This window comes from Quercus suber, unplaced genomic scaffold, assembly GCF_002906115.3.
Source record: "Quercus suber isolate HL8 unplaced genomic scaffold, Cork oak 2.0 scaffold_819, whole genome shotgun sequence".
Lineage (NCBI taxonomy): Eukaryota > Viridiplantae > Streptophyta > Magnoliopsida > Fagales > Fagaceae > Quercus > Quercus suber.
In genome coordinates this window covers 147621-164560 of record NW_027070249.1, presented here as the reverse complement: position 1 = coordinate 164560, position 16940 = coordinate 147621, and the positions used below count along the sequence as shown (strand labels likewise).

Genomic DNA, 16940 nt, shown 5'->3' with positions numbered 1-16940 from the left:
CCTCTCGTTCTTTTTCTTCCTTCCTCTCCTTTTGTTTCTCTCTCCCCTTTCCAACCACCCCCATTGTCTGATCTTATCTCCCTTATATAGTCTCTCCTTAATAGGATTCAAATCATTACTTTGTCACTAATTCCCATGCAATCCCACTTATACACAGAATCCCTAGAAACAATCATGTCTTTTGAAGATTCTCTTGAAATTTGTTCTAGACGCCAAATAGTGTTTTGTAGTGAACTTTCCAAAGGCATTATCAATACTTGGAGACTTATATGAATTTAACCATTTCATCATCATCTCCCATTAGCAGTTGGTAGTGGGCCTAGCCCGGCCCGAACGCTGTGGGATTCCCCAAATGATACTTTCTAGATCTTCATATACCTGTCGTTGTGCTGGGCCTATTCAAACTGGGTCTAGGCCAACCTCAATCTTTTGGCAGCCTTGGCTAATCAAGCCGGTCCTAGGCCTAAGCTCAATGGGTCATTGCTACTTACTTGGGCCCGACCCCCCCCCCCCACAATATATATATATATATATATATGGGATTTACTAACGTGTGCTCTTAGAGTATACAGTAGTAAACTATTTTAAGAAACTTTTTATGGAAAATAAAAAAGTAATTAACTGTTTTGACAGCTTTTCAATTTCCTATAAAAACTTTCTTAAAATAAATGGTTAATGTGTGCCCTAACCAGACCCTATATATATATATATATATATAAATAGGGTTTTACTATCGTGTAAAATAAACTTCTTGTTTGACAAATTTGGGAGGTAAACAATCAATTGTTGCTGCTGGACAAGTTGGGCTTATTTAATTTTATTTTATTCCAAAAATCAAGAAGGAATTCAATTACATGGTTTTACTTCTATTTGTTTGAGTTGTCTCTTCTACTGTGATGGTAATTGTTGTAACCCAAATATGTGGTTGTTTTTGCCACAATCATGGGTTCATTGGTGTTGTTATTTTCCTTAGTACGATTGAAATCACGCTGTAATTGTCTATTTTGTGTAATGATTTGAAAATCTTTGAATTATTCTCAATTTTACTGCTTTTAGTCCTTAAAATGAAAAATGTCCATTTTGCCTACCATCACTCACTTAACAAATTGCTGATTGGCAAACAGAGTGACTACTGGCACATTAAAGCTGACTGGCCTTAAAAAATATTAAAAAATTTAATTGGCATTTAAAATATGCCATTCAGCTTTTTAATTTTTTAAAAAAAAAAAAAAACCACATCAAATAAAAAAAAAAAAAACTTCAAACCTTTTTTTTAAGTTAAATTATTTTTTTTTCTTTATTTTTGGGAAGAGCACAAGATAGAACATGTGTTCTTCATTTTCTTCCCCAAATGAAACAACCCACCCACAAATGCCAGCTCTTCAATTTGAGAAATTAGAGAGAGAGATAGTGGTGGTGGTGCCAGGTTTTTTGCGACGAGCAAGGAGGCTTCATGCGTCGACCACACCGAGTCCTCTTGATTTCCTCTCTCAAGTCCTTCACTCACACAAATTTTTTTCATCTTGGAGGTAAGTGAATTGGGTTGTTGCTGGTAAGAGAATTATTTGTTGCTAGGTTGAATTTTCAGATTTGTTTTGGAATTTTTGGCCTTTAAATTGATGATTGATGAGTTTTGGTTTTTTTTCTTGTGGGTATTCTGGATCTTTTGGGTTTGCTGAGATTGGTTAAATGTGGGTTGTTGGTGGTTTGAACAAAGCCCAGATTTTCTAGCATTTTCTTACCATTTCTTGTCAACCAAACACAAAAACACAAACACAGACACCAAACATAGCAAGAATACAAACACAAACCCAGCAATCCATTTTCAGCAAACCCAGAAAACTCAAATCCAAACAAAGCAACCAAACACAAACCCAAATCTGACCCCACCCACCGATCATATCTTGCTAGAGCTTTCAATCTCCGATCACTAGCTAAAGAAGAAGAAAAAGCACTTTCTATTGTTGGAGGTTCAAAACCGTGGGCTTCAAGTGATGTGATTTGCTAGAGCTTTCAATCTCCGATTATGTTATTGTTTAAAATGGATTAGATCTGAATTCCTATATTTTATTGTTTTTAACTCTATCTTTTCTTTTTTTCTTTTGTTAAAATTGATTAGTAATTCTTTTTTATATTTAGTAGCTGACATGGCATTTTCTTAAATGCCAATTAAAATTTTTTAAATTTTTTTTAATGGTTACTTCAGCGTTTAATGTGTCAATAGTGCACTCCGTTTGCCATATCAGCAATTTCTATTAAGTGAGTGGCGATAAGGACTAAAATGGAACACATTTTTTATTTTAGGGACTAAAAGCGGTAAAATAAAAATGTAGGGATCAAAATAGAAATGACCCCAAAATATAGGGATCAAAAATGCATTTATGCCTAATTAATACTATTGCAATAAAAGAAATAACTCTATTGGTTAAAATTTGAGGGCATTTTTTTATTTATTTGGAGGCCTTAGGTGACCGCCTCATTTGCCTATACTATAATGCTGGCATTAACTGGAAACTTGTGACTTGTGTGTCTCTTAAGAAAAAAAAAAATGTCAGAAAGTGTTAGTTTAGTGACAAAACTCTAGTTAATTTTTCAAATCTAAATGTTAATAGTCCCTATCATCTTATTTAAATTTGATTTGTTGATTTAATTTTACAATAAAGTTATAAGAAATTAAAAATAATTTATATAATTTCATTTATTTTTCAACGAAAATGTACATATTTCTTGTTATCTAGTCATTTATCTATTAGAAAAACAGGATCCTTGTAAACATGCATTATGTTTGACTGGTTAACTTGACTGGCTATAACCTCAAGTTTATAGCTAAATTTTGTCCGTTAATTCATATATATCTTCTTTACTTAAAATGGCACAAGCTTGTAACTAGTATTGTTGGGAATAACCTTTATTGATGTGTGGATTTGAAATGCTTAGGACTTAGATGTAAGACATTATTCAAATTACATAATATCACAAGTATTATTGTTTGAGAAAAGTAGAAAACTTCTTGAAGTTCAAAGCACATTATGCGGCAATTCATATCATATGATTATACTAACAATTGTTTCTTAAATCCCTTTATTATTATTATTATTAATTTTTTTTTTTGGCGGAGAAATTTAAATCTATCAAATATATACAAATAAATAAATCCCTTGATATTATTTTAAAGCCTCAAAATCTCATTATAAGCATTAGGTGTCGTTGTGGAATGATTGAATAACTATTCATTTTATAAGTGTTATAACACAGTAGACTTTATAACTGTTGAATTGTTAGCTTCATTAAATCACTTTGGAAGGCGGTGGAGACCACAGACCTTCGAGGCTATTGATTCATTTATAATAAATTTTAAAGGGCCAGTAAGCTTTAAAAGGTAAAAATCTCTTTCTTTTTTTTTCTTTTTTTTTTACAGAAAATTATATTATAATTGGTATTATTAGCTAACTGATTTGATATGTCTCTTGCAAAATCAATCATCGTGCGAAATTTGAGTCACCTTTATCTAATCCGCCACTGATTGAACCGGTAGAAAAACGGGGAATTGCACGTATGGGTCTGTGTCCGTGTGTGGTTATTACACTTTGGTTCTTTGATTGATGCAATGTGGGTCATGTTGTTTGCAGCTAGTTCGTTCATGAACAAATTTAAAGTGGTGAGCTTGATCAAATTTCCAATAGTGGTTGGAATTGGTCCAAAAAGTTTGTTTTCGTAAAGTTGAAGTTCGGACGAAGCAGCTAGGTTTCCTATTGGAAGTGGGAATTGAACCACTTAGTTCGTTCTTGAACAAAATTAAAGTGGTAAGCTAAGTCAAATTTCCAATTGTGGTTACAATGGTCCAAAGAGTTTGTTTAAGATCAGACAATGAAGTCAAGTCATCTTTCTTTCCTATGGAAGCAAGGAAAAAAAAAGGTCTAGACCTCTATGGTAGTTGTCAAGTGTCCTAATTACACCCAACACTTTAAATTAGCGTTTCACAAGGAGATGTGAGTTTCCAGATCTAGGTTCATGTTCAAGATCATTTGGGTAAAATATTTCTTTAAAATTGAGAAATTAATTTTTTACTCAAACGCTAATGTGTCATTTCTATTATTATTTTAGTGGTTATGTCAACTTCAAGAGCGCCAACAGTACATATTGTTTGTCACACATAAGCATTTTGCATTAGTAAGTTAATAATTGGAGGTAGGGACCAAATTAATAAATAAATAAAAATAGTTGCTATCAAAATATAGAGACCAAATTAATTGTGATTTTAAAATATAAAATGACTAAAATACTATTTTGGCATATTATTAATAATAAAAAATTAAAAAAAAAGTGGGAACGGTGGAAAACATTAATCATCTGTATTATCACTTTCGATATAAACCTTTGGATTTTTGTCCAGAGTTGTTCTGGCACTTTCTGATTTCCTTCTCTGTGTCTTCATCATGGCTTGACAATTCATGGATTGGAGTAGAATCCTATCACTGTCTGTCGTTTCACAATTATTTTGGATTAATTGGCGTCTATCCTTTCAAAGAGAGGAAGGATTGTGTGTCGGGACCATTGCGCTAAATTTCGAAGGGCAATGACCTTTGGATTAATTGGCATGTCTGTAATGTTATTTAAACATTGAAAATTATTGTTTAAACAACATTAATAAATACTCCCTTACCTACACTCTCTCACCAAATTCAAACACATTACTTAACTTAAAGTACCACTACAAGAAAGGCCCAACTCTTATTGTTATAGTGGGGCTTTAAGTAATTGGAAAGAGTTACACTTACACTCAAGAAAAGTTAATAAATTGTATTGATAGATTATATAACATTTGTCAGAGAGCGAGCTATGCCATTCCACCTTAAAACCAATTAGTGAGAAGGAAGATACACTCAAATCTTTTATGGATTTCGACATCACACCACGCAGACCTGTTTTTAGAGTGGTTGTAGGAAGTTAAATTATGGTCCCCCAACACAATTATTAAAGAGTAATGTTAGGGCCATAATTTTGTCACAACTTGCTCATGCAGCAAGTCGTGAACATGGAATTATTGTAAGGTTTTTAACTTTATTGTAAGGTTTCTCTACAAGAACTTAAATCCAAGCACATCAAACTATCAAAGCATCATATCCACAGCTAATGATTGTATCATGGTAATTCTCTATCAGAATTCCTATCTATGCATTTACTTGAATTCATAAATGAATAAGAGCTTAAAAGGTGAATCTCAAGTCACAAAACAACTATTATTTAAACCAAGGAGCGATATTAAGAGCAGGTGCATCGGCCTTCAGGCTCTAAAAGCAGTGACTAGACAATGTCATAGATCAAGGTGCAACTTAACTACTTATTCAGCAAAAAATTAAAAAAAATAATAATTATAAAATAATTATAAAAAATAAAATAAAAATAAAAAAAAAAAAAAGAAGGTGCAACTTAACTGCCTATAAAAGTCTAAAACATAACGTTCTCCCTCAACAAAATGCGAGAGAAATGAATTATAAATTAAATTGGCTGATTCATTCTACAAACTGGCACTTTTGCCTGGGAAAACAAAATTTCATGGCTTTGAAGTAGAAGGAATCAAGGCATGAATATTTTCTGTAAAATAATATATATATATATATATATATTACTTTGGGCAAAACTTAGGTACAGTTCCTTAACTACAGTACCTTAGATTCCTTACTTAAAATTTTGACATGTGTCTAATTTAACATTCCACACAAATGGCGTTAAAACAAAGTTTTTTTCTTCCTTCTTCCTTCTTTTTCTTGTATTGCAACTGCAAGAGAACACGGCTTCAAATCTCCAGTTGCCTCTGATTGATGAAGCTAAAATGAAGATAATAAAGGGAATTCCGAATTCCAATCCAAAACTCAAAAGCTAAAATGCAGAACCAAATAGGAAAGATCAAAAAATCAAAAAATAAAAGCCAAATCTAATGAGTTTCAAACCAAAAAAGGGACCATTTTCCCTTATTTTCTCAGTAACCAAACAGGAAAGATCAAAAAATAAAAGCCTGATCTACTGGGTTTCAAACCCATAAACAGACCCTTTTCAGCTATACCCGAAACTTCCACACTCTTAACATCAACAAAGCCATCATCACAGCCTCTTTCATTATTTTGTCCACAGAGAGAGAGAGAAAGAAAGAATCATAGATCTCGAAGATAATAGACAGCGGCCCCGTCCCTTCACTAATGGCATGAGACCCTTCACTAATGGAATAAGAAGCCGAAATAGTGGGGGATTGGGGAACAACGGAAAGATTCACTTCAGCCAGTCGGCCCGTTCTCTCATAAATTTCATCCAATGAGGAAAACTTTCTCTTTCTTGGCATCAGTGCTACAGTTAAATCCATGTTTTTATTTCCAACAAGCCAGAGAAAGAAAGAATCATAGATCAGAAAAGAAGAAAGGAAATAGATACACACACCAAGAGAGAAAGAAAGAATCATAGATCAGAAAAGAAGGAAACAGATACACACACCGAGAGAGAAAGAATCATAGATCAGAAAAGAAGAAAGGAAACAGATACACCCACACCGAGAGATAAAGAAAGAATCATAGATCAGAAAGAATCATAGATCAAAAAAGAAGAAAGGAAACAAATACACCCACACTGAGAGAGAGAGAGAAAGAATCATAGATCAAAAAAGAAGAAAGGAAACATACACACACCGAGAATGAAAGAGAGGGAGATATGAGATATTCTTTTCTTTCTTTTCTTTTTTCTTTTTTTGGGTTTTGGGTTTCGAAGAGAAGGGTCATGGGTAGTTTGGAAGAGAAGCCATTTGCAATACAGGAAAAAGAAGGAAGGGAAAAATAAAAATTTAGTTTTAACGCCGTTTGTGTGGAATGTTAAATTAGACACATGTCAAAATTTTAAACAAGGAATCTAAGGTACTGTAGTTAAGAAACTGTACCTAAGTTTTGCCCTATTACTTGGATTGAATAGGAGAAAAGGCATTTACTCTTTTTTCTTTTCTTTTTTTGACACAAAAAGGCATTTACTCTTGTATTCTAATACAACCGTGGCATTAATTATTAGAGGACATACACACCTACAGCATACAAAAATGTTGTCTTTCCTTTAAAATAAAATAAAAAAAAAAATTAGTATATTTACATGGAAGTATAGATGAAGCTTTAGACCAATAGGGCATCAGTTTTCTTCATCAGAGTCAAAAGAATGTCTCTTACTCAAAGATTTCAATACATTTAAAGGTCGATCACATTGGGAAGTACTCGCACCATTACAAGACTTGAGCTTAGGCACACTTAAGGAACTGAGTGGTGGTGTAGATGCCCCCTTGTTCACTTCCCTTAGCACAGAACGAGCTGTGGCTGCAGCTGCTGCATCCGCCATTGCTGAAGCCAATTTTGAATTGCCTTTTGACTTGGTGAAATTATGTGCATGTTTTCCACTAGCAACCTTAGAAACATCAGGCGATTTATTGCTGCTTGATTTTTGCATTTTGGCAACAGCCTCGGTCGCTGTTGATTTTGTCTTTGCTGAATATTTCTTGTTAATTTTCCCTACAACTATTACCATTTTTTCAAATAAAATGACATGTTTCAATAATAAAAATATACTTGAAATTATAAATAAATTTATCCTATCAAATCAAACTATTTTCTAGCAAAAACTAAATAATATTATCTAAATGTTTAACAAGACAATATCACAACAAAAATCTCATAGTATGACACAATAAAATAATCCAAACTCCTAATACATGATTGATGTCATCATATTGGCAATCAAACCAATAGGGAAACATATTCCTCGTCATCTTGTACTCCATTAACCACCTCATATTTCTAACATGAAAATTCAAAAACAAAAACCCAGCTCGTAAAATAGATATGGATTTTGACTACATAAAGAAGCAATGTTGCTAAGCAAAGTGAAATCCCAATGGGAATTCCAAGTGTTTAGAGAAAAAGGGGTGTATGACGGCGTACCTTATATTTTACAACAGCCAAATGCCCACACAAAATTACAAAAACAATGACACAAACAAATATTTAAAGCCTCAGACCCGTACCTCATTAAAAAAAAAATTATATTATGTTCATGATGAAAAGGAAATTGAGAAAGATGTATGAATTATGAATGAAATTAGTAATTCAATAGTATATAAATTTGTTTCTAATAAAGGGGGAAAAAAAAAGGTTGAAATTGGTACCTTATTTTCAACTTTGCTAGAGAGAAAAAAGAGTCAGAGCTACATTAGGTAGAATAAAATAAGCTGATGATATCTTTGTTTAAATAGTAGGGTTTTAAGGTATGAAAAAATTACAATTTAACCCTTGTAATGCGAGGCCGGGGGGAGGGGGGGCAGGGTGGGTCTAAAAAGTGTAAACCTATCGTTGCCCCGCCTCATGGTGTGGGTCTAAAATCTCACCCCATTCTCGCCCCATCACCTTTGCAAGGCGAGGAAAACCCGCACGGGGTGAAGCGAGGAGGGGCGGGTCAAGTGGAGCGGGGCAAAATTGTCATCCCTATATCAAAGTATCATATTTCTTAATTCTCGTAGGGCCCCCTCAGAATTCCTTCCATTAACAATACAACTATAAATAAGAACAAATTTATAACTAAATAATCATGAGCGTAACACTAAACAAACACATACTATATAAGAAGAAGTTAGGGTTTGGGTTTTATATAGGAAGAAGGACAAAAAAGCAAAAACAAAATTATATAATATATTTTTTAAAATCTAAAAACTTATTAAATATAGATGGGTCAGATCGGGTCAAGTTAGGCGGAATTATAAATCTTATGACCCGAACTCAACTCAATTCATTGTAAAAGAAAATAAAAATAAAAATTCATGACTCAATCTTGAAAACTGACCCAACCTGGTGAGTTGGATTGGATCAAAACGGTTTAAGCAGGTTGGCGGTTCACTGCACACCTGTAATTTTGAGATTTGTATATTTGAGTTTAATGCAAGTGTACAATGACAATTATCCCAACAAGGGTTAGTATCTACCACGTGACATCTTTGGTACCAACTTGTCTAGTCAACCTCACTGACTAAATCTTTGGTACCCATGTGACATCTTTGGTTATAAACTTATAATTTTTTGTGGAAATCATTCATTTTGCTGGTTATAGAAGCATCTCCAGCAGACTCTTCAAATTTTTATACTGTTTGGAAAGTGAACAGTTACATTTACCTTTTACCTACTTACTTTTTCAAATACACTTTTTAATAGATTCACTATCTTTTCACTTTCTCATTTAAATATTATTTCTTTATTCATTCTTTATTCTTTTTTTAATCTTTTTTTTTTATTCCCAACTATATTTTCTAACTCTCAACAGGTAAAAATTTTAAAATGAGTTGTTAGTTTTTATTTATTCATTTTTAATTTTCAACAAGCATACTTTCCAATGGTTTTTTTTAATGATCATATTTTTCATTTATCAAATCTATGTAATTTGCAATGAATTTATGCATTAAAATTTTGACAACTTATTTTTTTAGATTATTATTATTGAGTTCTTTTTATTCACCCCACCCCCACCCAAAAAAAAAAAAAAAATGAGACATGTTATTCAATTTAGGGTCCGTTTGGATACAGCTTATTGTTGCTCAAAGTACTGTAGTAAAATAATTTTTAAATGTATAAATAGTATCATGAGACTCATTTTTAATGCGTGAACAGTATATAAACAGTACATGCACACAGTATTTTTTCTCCCAAAAGTCAATAAACCCGACTAAAAAAAAAAAAAAAAAACTGAAAACGCAACGCCACTTTGAGTGAAACAAAGAGTCCGTTTGGATAGCATTTATTGTTGCTGAAAGTTGCTAAAAATTGATTGTTACTGAAAACACTGTAGCAAAATAATTTTTAAATGTGTGAATAGTACTGTGAGACCTACTTTTAATATTAAATATTATGTGAACAGTGCATGAACAATGTGTGAACAGTACATGCACAGTACATGCACAGTATTTTTTTCTCTTAAAAGTCAATAAGTCCGGCTAAAAAAAAAAACAGAAAACTCAACGCTATTTGAAATTTTCTCATATAATAAATTATTATTTGAAAATAAAATTTCTTGGTATTTAACTTGGCGGATTCAAAAACTTTTTACCTAAAAGAAAACGCACGTGTTACCTGTGACTTGTGAGCTATAGAGGGTCGTTCAAGGTATTTAAGTGTTGTCATTATTTACCTTTGATTTGGTGTTGCAATTTGCCAATTTGTCTCTGCCCTATAAAAGGTTCAGAAGAAATATATATTAAAAGAATCAGTCCACAAGCCAAGTTCAGTGTAGGACAATTTTCTCTTTCTTTTTTCTTAGGAAACATCTTTTGAGTCCGTTTGGATAGTATTTATTGTTGTTAAAAGTTACTAAAAATTAATTGTTACTGAAAACACTGTAGCAAAATAATTTTTAAATATATGAATAGTACTGTAGGACTTATCTTTAATATTAAATATTATGTAAATAGTGCATAAACAGTATGTAGACAGTACATAAATAGTATATATACAATATTTTTTTTCTCAAAAGTCAATAAATTCAGCTTAAAAAAAAAAAAAACCAAAAATCGCAACAGTATTTGAGTGAAAAGTAATGCTATCCAAACCGGATCGAAGTGCTATTCCAACCGGCACTTAGTTCACAGTGACACATTTATCAGGCCCATTTATCACATCAGAGAAACAGAAGAGAGAGGGAGAGGGAGAAACAACGCAGCAGAGAGAGAAAGGGGAAGAAGGCTGGTGAGACCAAGTGTCGCCGGAAGGACAAAGCCGGCGGAGATCGGCGTTCACCAAGCAGCAGCGCCTCGTCCGCGTCCCCAGCGCCAGACTAGGTCAGATCAGCTTGACTTTTTTTTTTTTTTTCCTTATTTTCTTGTTCTGATTCAACTTTGCTGTTATAATAAGAAATAGATTTTGTTTTGTGTTTTGTGTATTGATTATGTGAGACGTTTGAGTCTGTGAGGGAGAAAGAATTGTTTTTTACTGAGTTGTTTGATTTTTTAAAGGAGACAAATTCATTTGGAGTTGCTACAGTGCTCTCCAAGTCAAGAGAGCTACCGTAGCAACTCCAAAAAAAATTTGGAAAAATTTTCCTTTTAGAGAGTCTGTTGGAACTGTTATTTTTATTTTTATTTTTTTATTTTTGGGTTTTCTCTCTAAAAAATGGCTTTAACTAGTCTATAGGACATGCTCTAATTTTCTTATCTTTTTCAACTCTGTATTAATGCTTCGTTCACAGTGTTAGTAATCTCATCTATTCAAGTTTGAGAGAGAGAAAGAAAGAGTGAAAGAAAAAAGTTTTAGGAAAGTGGATTTGATCTATACGAGTTCAATCTCAGGCAATATCTGATCACAGAGAAGAGCCAAATTCAAACGAAATAACACTGGAGTAAGAAGATAGGCTACATATATGGCAGAGACTGCGATATCCGCTCTTACTGAGAGGATCATTTCCTTGTTGAGCGAAGAAGCAACACTGTTACGAGACATCCATGAAGAAGTAGCTGACATCAAAGATGAACTAGAGAGCATTCAGTCCTTCCTTAAGGATGCAGATGCAAGGGCCGCAGCAGAGGAGGACATGAGCGAGGGTGTCAAAACTTGGGTGAAACAAGTCAAAGAAGTAGCTTTCCACATGGATGTTTTCATGGACGAGTACTTGCTTGAGATGGCACAACATCATCCCCATCGGCTTCAGGGATTCAGTGGTTTCCTCCATAAATCTGCTCGCTTATTTTCAATGTTAAAACCTCACCATGAAACGGCCACTAAGATTCAGAAGATCAAAGCATCAGTGCAGAAAATCAAGGCAAGAAGTGAAAGATACGGCTTCCAATCCACTGGTCAAGGATCAAGCAGTGGTACTCAGAATGTTAGGTGGCAAGACCTTCGAAAGGACTCCCTTTATCTTGAGGATTCTGATGTTGTTGGAATTGAATCTTCTAGAAATGAATTGATAGGCTGGTTGGTAGAAGGACAACCTCATCGTATTGTAATTTCGGTAGTAGGAATGGGGGGACTAGGCAAGACCACACTTGCCAAAAAAATCTATGATCATCAAATAGTTAGAGGACACTTTGAATGCTATGCATGGATTTCAGTGTCTCAATCTTACAACATACAAGATCTATTGAGGAGCATCATAAAGCAATTTCGTGAGGCCAGAAAGGAGCTTCCTATGCCGGGAATTGACACAATGGACGAACAATCATTGGTAAGTAAATTAAGAGATTACTTACGGCTAAAAACATATGTGGTCATATTTGATGATGTATGGAAAATTGACTTTTGGGAGGGTATGAAACATGCTTTACTTGATAATAATAAGGGTGGTAGAATTATCATCACAACACGTAATAGGGAGGTGGCTAGTTTTTGTAAAAAATCTTCACATGTTCATGTTTTCGAATTGCAACCACTAACTCTTGATGAGGCACGGGAGTTATTCTGCAAAAGGGCGTTCCAATTTGAATTTGGAGGACATTGTCCCCCAATATTGGAGAAATTGTCTCAGGACATTGTTGAGAAGTGCAAAGGCTTACCACTTGCAATTGTTGCTATAGGTGGTCTTTTGTCAACCAAAGACAAAACTGTCTTTGAATGGCAAAACTTGCATGATAGTGTTGGGTTTGAGTTAGGAAGGAATCCCCATCTTACAGGTGTTGATAAAATCTTGTCCCTAAGTTATGAAGACTTGCCATGCCACCTCAAATCTTGCTTATTATACCTTGGTATGTATCCAGAAGACTACTCCATTAGTTGCATCAAATTGATTAGACAATGGATAGCTGAAGGATTTGTGAAGGCATTGGAGGGCAAAACATTTGAGGAAGTTGCACAAGAATACTTGACTGAATTAATCCACAGAAGCCTAGTTCAAGTATCATATGTTGACCTATCTGGGAAAGTTAGAAAATGTCGACTCCATGATATCTTACGTGAGATCATACTCCGAAAGATGAAGGATTTGAGTTTTTGTCATGTTCTCTTAAAACAAGAGTCTCGCTTTGAAGGATTAGCTCGACGCATGTCAATTGATGGAGTTTCATATGTTGTATTGAAGGAATTTGGGAACAATTATATTCATTCTCTTTTATTTTTCAATCTTGATGAATTTCCAAAGTCCTTTATGAGTACTTTTGTTTCTAATTTCAAGCTTTTGAAAGTCATGGATTTTGAAGATGCTTTGTTGGATTGCATTCCTGAAGATGTTGGAAGTTTATTTCATTTAAGGTATTTAAGTTTAAGAAATACCAAAGTTAAAATTCTTCCAAAATCCATAGGAAAGTTGCAAAATCTGGAGACTCTAGATCTAAAGCAGTCCCTAGTTTCTGATATACCAATTGAGATCTACAACCTTTGTAAGCTACGACATTTTATAGCTTACAATTTTGATTTTGAAAAAGACAACAGTTTGACTTTGGGAAAAGGGGTAAAGATACAAAAGGGTGTTGGATGTTTAAAGAAATTGCAAAAGTTGTATCATGTGGATTTGAATCATGGTGGGGTTGATCTTGCTAAAGAGTTGGGAAAGTTGAGACAATTGAGGAAGCTAGGCGTGAAAAGCCTGTCAAAGGAAACAATGATAGCTTTCTGTACCTCTGTTGAAAATATGAACCACCTTCAATCTCTTGATGTAACCTTAATTAGCGAAGATGAGATAGTTGATTTAAAACTCATTTCATCCCCACCTCAATTTCTTCAAAGCCTGCAAATAAAGGGGCGATTAGAGAAGTTACCAGAATGGATTTCAGAACTTCAACATTTGGTCAAACTAAAGATATTATGGTCCTGGTTAAATGATGACCCATTGAAAGTCCTTCAAAATCTACCAAACTTACGGGAGCTCATGATCTCACGCCAAGCATACAAGGGAGAATGTTTGCATTTTAAGCTAGAAGGGTTTCCAAAACTCAAGTTTCTATGGATTAGACACTTAAATGCATTGCATTCGCTATTGATAGATGAAGGAACATTGCCTGTTCTTGAAATTCTTTCCATTGGGCATTGTCCGGAACTTAAAGAGGTGCCTTCCGGAATCCAACATCTGAAAAACCTCAAAGAACTGGGATTTTGGGAGATGCCCAAAGAATTTGAAGAAAGTTTGGATCCTGAGCAAGGGCTACATTACTGGATCGTTAAGCATGTACCAGTCATTCTTCTCTTCCGCAAGGTTCGTATAGGATATCATGGCTATGACAACCACAATCTCCGTTCCAAGCATTTGGCAGGGTTAAGAGGGCAAACAATCAACCAGATTAGATGCTAAAATATCAAGGCTTCAATTGAGAAAGGTTAGTGCAATTTAGTTAAAAAATGGGTTTAGATTTCTTGATAATATATATTTTCTCTTTTCTACTGAATAATGTCGTGGGATTTCTGTTGTAGATTTTTATAGTAAAAAACAATTGTTGTCCTTTTTATCTTGCATTTCTTGAAATATGTAAATCACCATCTACCGTTTTAATGGTCTGCTTGTTTCGGTTTTGATATTTTCATATACTGCTTAAATTTCACTTCTGTTAAAAATTTAGAGGCATGAGCTACTTTGCTAGATTTGGGTGTGAACTTTTCATATTAATGTACAATACTTGTATCAAAACAATACAATACTTGCATCAAAAGTCAAAACAAAACAAGTTACAGACTATAGAGAGATGTGAAAATTGTCAAAACATTGCTCTCAGGAATTTACAAGATTGCACTTTTACTCCTATTTTTTTGGTTGAGAAGACAATTTTACCCATATTTAAAGTGTGTTAGTTTAAGATTTATCTAGGGGAAATGTTTGAAATACAAACTTTTTTACAAAAAATTTTACAAATTACTGATGTGGCGAGTGGTTATTGGTAAAAAAAAAAAAAAAAAATGTGATGGTGGTGGATTCAGATAAGAAATAGTAAGAAATTGGCCACAACAACCGTTTGTAAAAATGTTATAAAATAGTTTGTACCTATAGAAATAGTTTAAAAAAAAAAAAGTTTTGTCAAATCATTTAATTTGAGGGTTCAAATTTGAGATTTTTAGTGGTACTTTTTTTGTGTGTAAATTTCTTCATTACTAATCAAAGTTTGTCCATTTGTTATTTGTGGTAGGTAAACAATCTAGTTCTACTCAATAATGTTAATTCAAATTTGTAAGTACACATTTTCCCAAAATATGACGCTTTAATAGTTTGAATCTTCAATATCCCTATTAGATCATTTTTATGTGAAGCTTAGCTTAGCTTGTGTGAAGCTTAGCTTAGCTCAGGATTGTTGGGCTTTGTTTGTAGACTTGGATGGAGAATGAATATAATTGTTGCTACTGGCGCCAGTTGGGCTTGCTTATTTTTTTTTCAGAGACAATCAAGTAGGAAATTTTGCGGTTTTAATTTCACATGTTTACAGTTGTCTCCTTTAGTTTGTTGCTCAATGTGCTCATTGTGTCAGCCCAGATAAGTGGTTTTCAGATCAATCATGGATTGGTTGGTGTTAATATTTTCCTATGTACAACTGGAATCACCCCGTAATTGTTTATTTTGTAAAATGATTTGAACCTCTTTGAATAGTTCTCTCTCTGTGGTTTTGATATCTCTCTTTTATGAGTTATTGCTTTTATTAGGAATTCTGTAATTGGCCATAGATGCATTTGATCGGGTACTTTAGCTTAGACCATTTCTAGAATGATCTCTACTATACTCAACTTTTGGTACCAATAGTATTGAATGTTCTTCGATTTTGGTAACCAACTTTTGTTTTTGTTTTGTTTTGTTTTTTTTTTTTTAAATTTCCTTTGAATAAACTGAATTGATCGACCAAGTTATTATTGATATTTGATTTACAGCCTACATCTCTCTATGAATGTCTACATGTTATCCACCCCTTCGCCTAGTCAAATTATATATATTTATTAGACTGGGTTGAGTGATGATCCACTCAGCCTTTCAAAAGCAGGAGACAAAACAAGTTTCTTGGCTTCTTGACCACATGTACATGTGGAGATCTCTCTCGCTTTCTTTCCTACCACATCTTATCATTATCGTATCATATTATATTATATATACTATATAATAAAAGTTAAGTTTAGAAGTCGTGGTTGCACCAAATTATAGTTGTGTTATAGTTTTAGATAGATTTGCTAGAGATGTAAACGATGTACACGTATGGCTAGAGGACCCCTCCCCAATAATTTGAACATAGGTTCTTGAATTAACATTTTTTTATTTAATTTTATTATTCTTTGTAAGGCATTTATTTTATTGCGTGTTTGTATGTGTGTGTGATTGAATTGCATGTGTTTTTTGATAAAGACTATGGTAGCTATTTGTTTTTTTTTTTTTTTAGGGTTTGGTATAAAAAAAAAAAAAAAAAAAAAAACCCAAAATAATAGAATGATATATTTGTAAAGATAGAGACATGAAAAATACTTTTAGAAATAGTTCAATTTTTAAGGAGAAAAAATTTTCTTCAAAAAATTTTAGAGATTTAGTCATACATTATATCACATTAGAAAGTAATTATATATTCTCACGTATAACGTGAGACTGCGGCTAGTAAAAGTAATAACTTATAAGTATAGAGATCAAAACCATAAAGCGCATAATTCAAGGAGGTTCATATCCTTTCACATATTAAACAATTATGAGGTGATTGTAATTGTACTTAAGAAGGTAGTAACAACAATGAACCCATGATTGTGGTATAAGTATAATTACGAATTATTTTGGTGGTCAAAGAGAGCACACCGGCTGGAGAAATTATAAGATCCATATGGTGGACAAGTGATGTGGTTTACCATTCTACAAAAAAACTGTCACTTTTTAAAAATTGTTAGATATTTTTTAAACAGAAATTAATTACTGACTCAGCAATTAACAAGTGAAAGTTTTTTAGTGAAATGATGGACAAGTGATGTGGTCCACCAAAAGACTATAATTTTTCCACCGGTTGA

The 16940-nt window shown here is 33.3% G+C and overlaps 1 protein-coding gene and 1 non-coding gene across 4 annotated transcripts; one reads left to right on the top strand and one right to left on the bottom strand.

Moving 5' to 3' along the window:
• Window positions 1-7713: 7713 nt before the first annotated feature.
• On the bottom strand, window positions 7714-7799 carry LOC112007118 (small nucleolar RNA Z102/R77). The gene has a single exon (XR_002882429.2). It is a non-coding gene; the product is annotated as a small nucleolar RNA Z102/R77 (small nucleolar RNA).
• A 2849-nt stretch (window positions 7800-10648) lies between these two features.
• Window positions 10649-15598, top strand: LOC112029496 (disease resistance protein RPM1-like). 3 transcript variants are annotated; one of them, XM_065767535.1, is made up of 3 exons: window positions 10649-10840; window positions 11248-14302; window positions 15104-15598. In XM_065767535.1, exon 2 carries the CDS (start codon window positions 11419-11421, stop codon window positions 14275-14277), a length of 2859 nt encoding a protein of 952 aa, XP_065623607.1. In that variant the 5' UTR covers window positions 10649-10840; window positions 11248-11418; the 3' UTR covers window positions 14278-14302; window positions 15104-15598. The 3 variants fall into 3 exon arrangements, with proteins under 3 accessions (XP_065623607.1, XP_023917949.2, XP_065623606.1); XM_024062181.2 differs by lacking the exon at window positions 15104-15598 and having other exon boundaries at window positions 11348-14304; XM_065767534.1 differs by lacking the exon at window positions 15104-15598 and having other exon boundaries at window positions 11248-14304.
• The last annotated feature ends 1342 nt before the right edge of the window (window positions 15599-16940 follow it).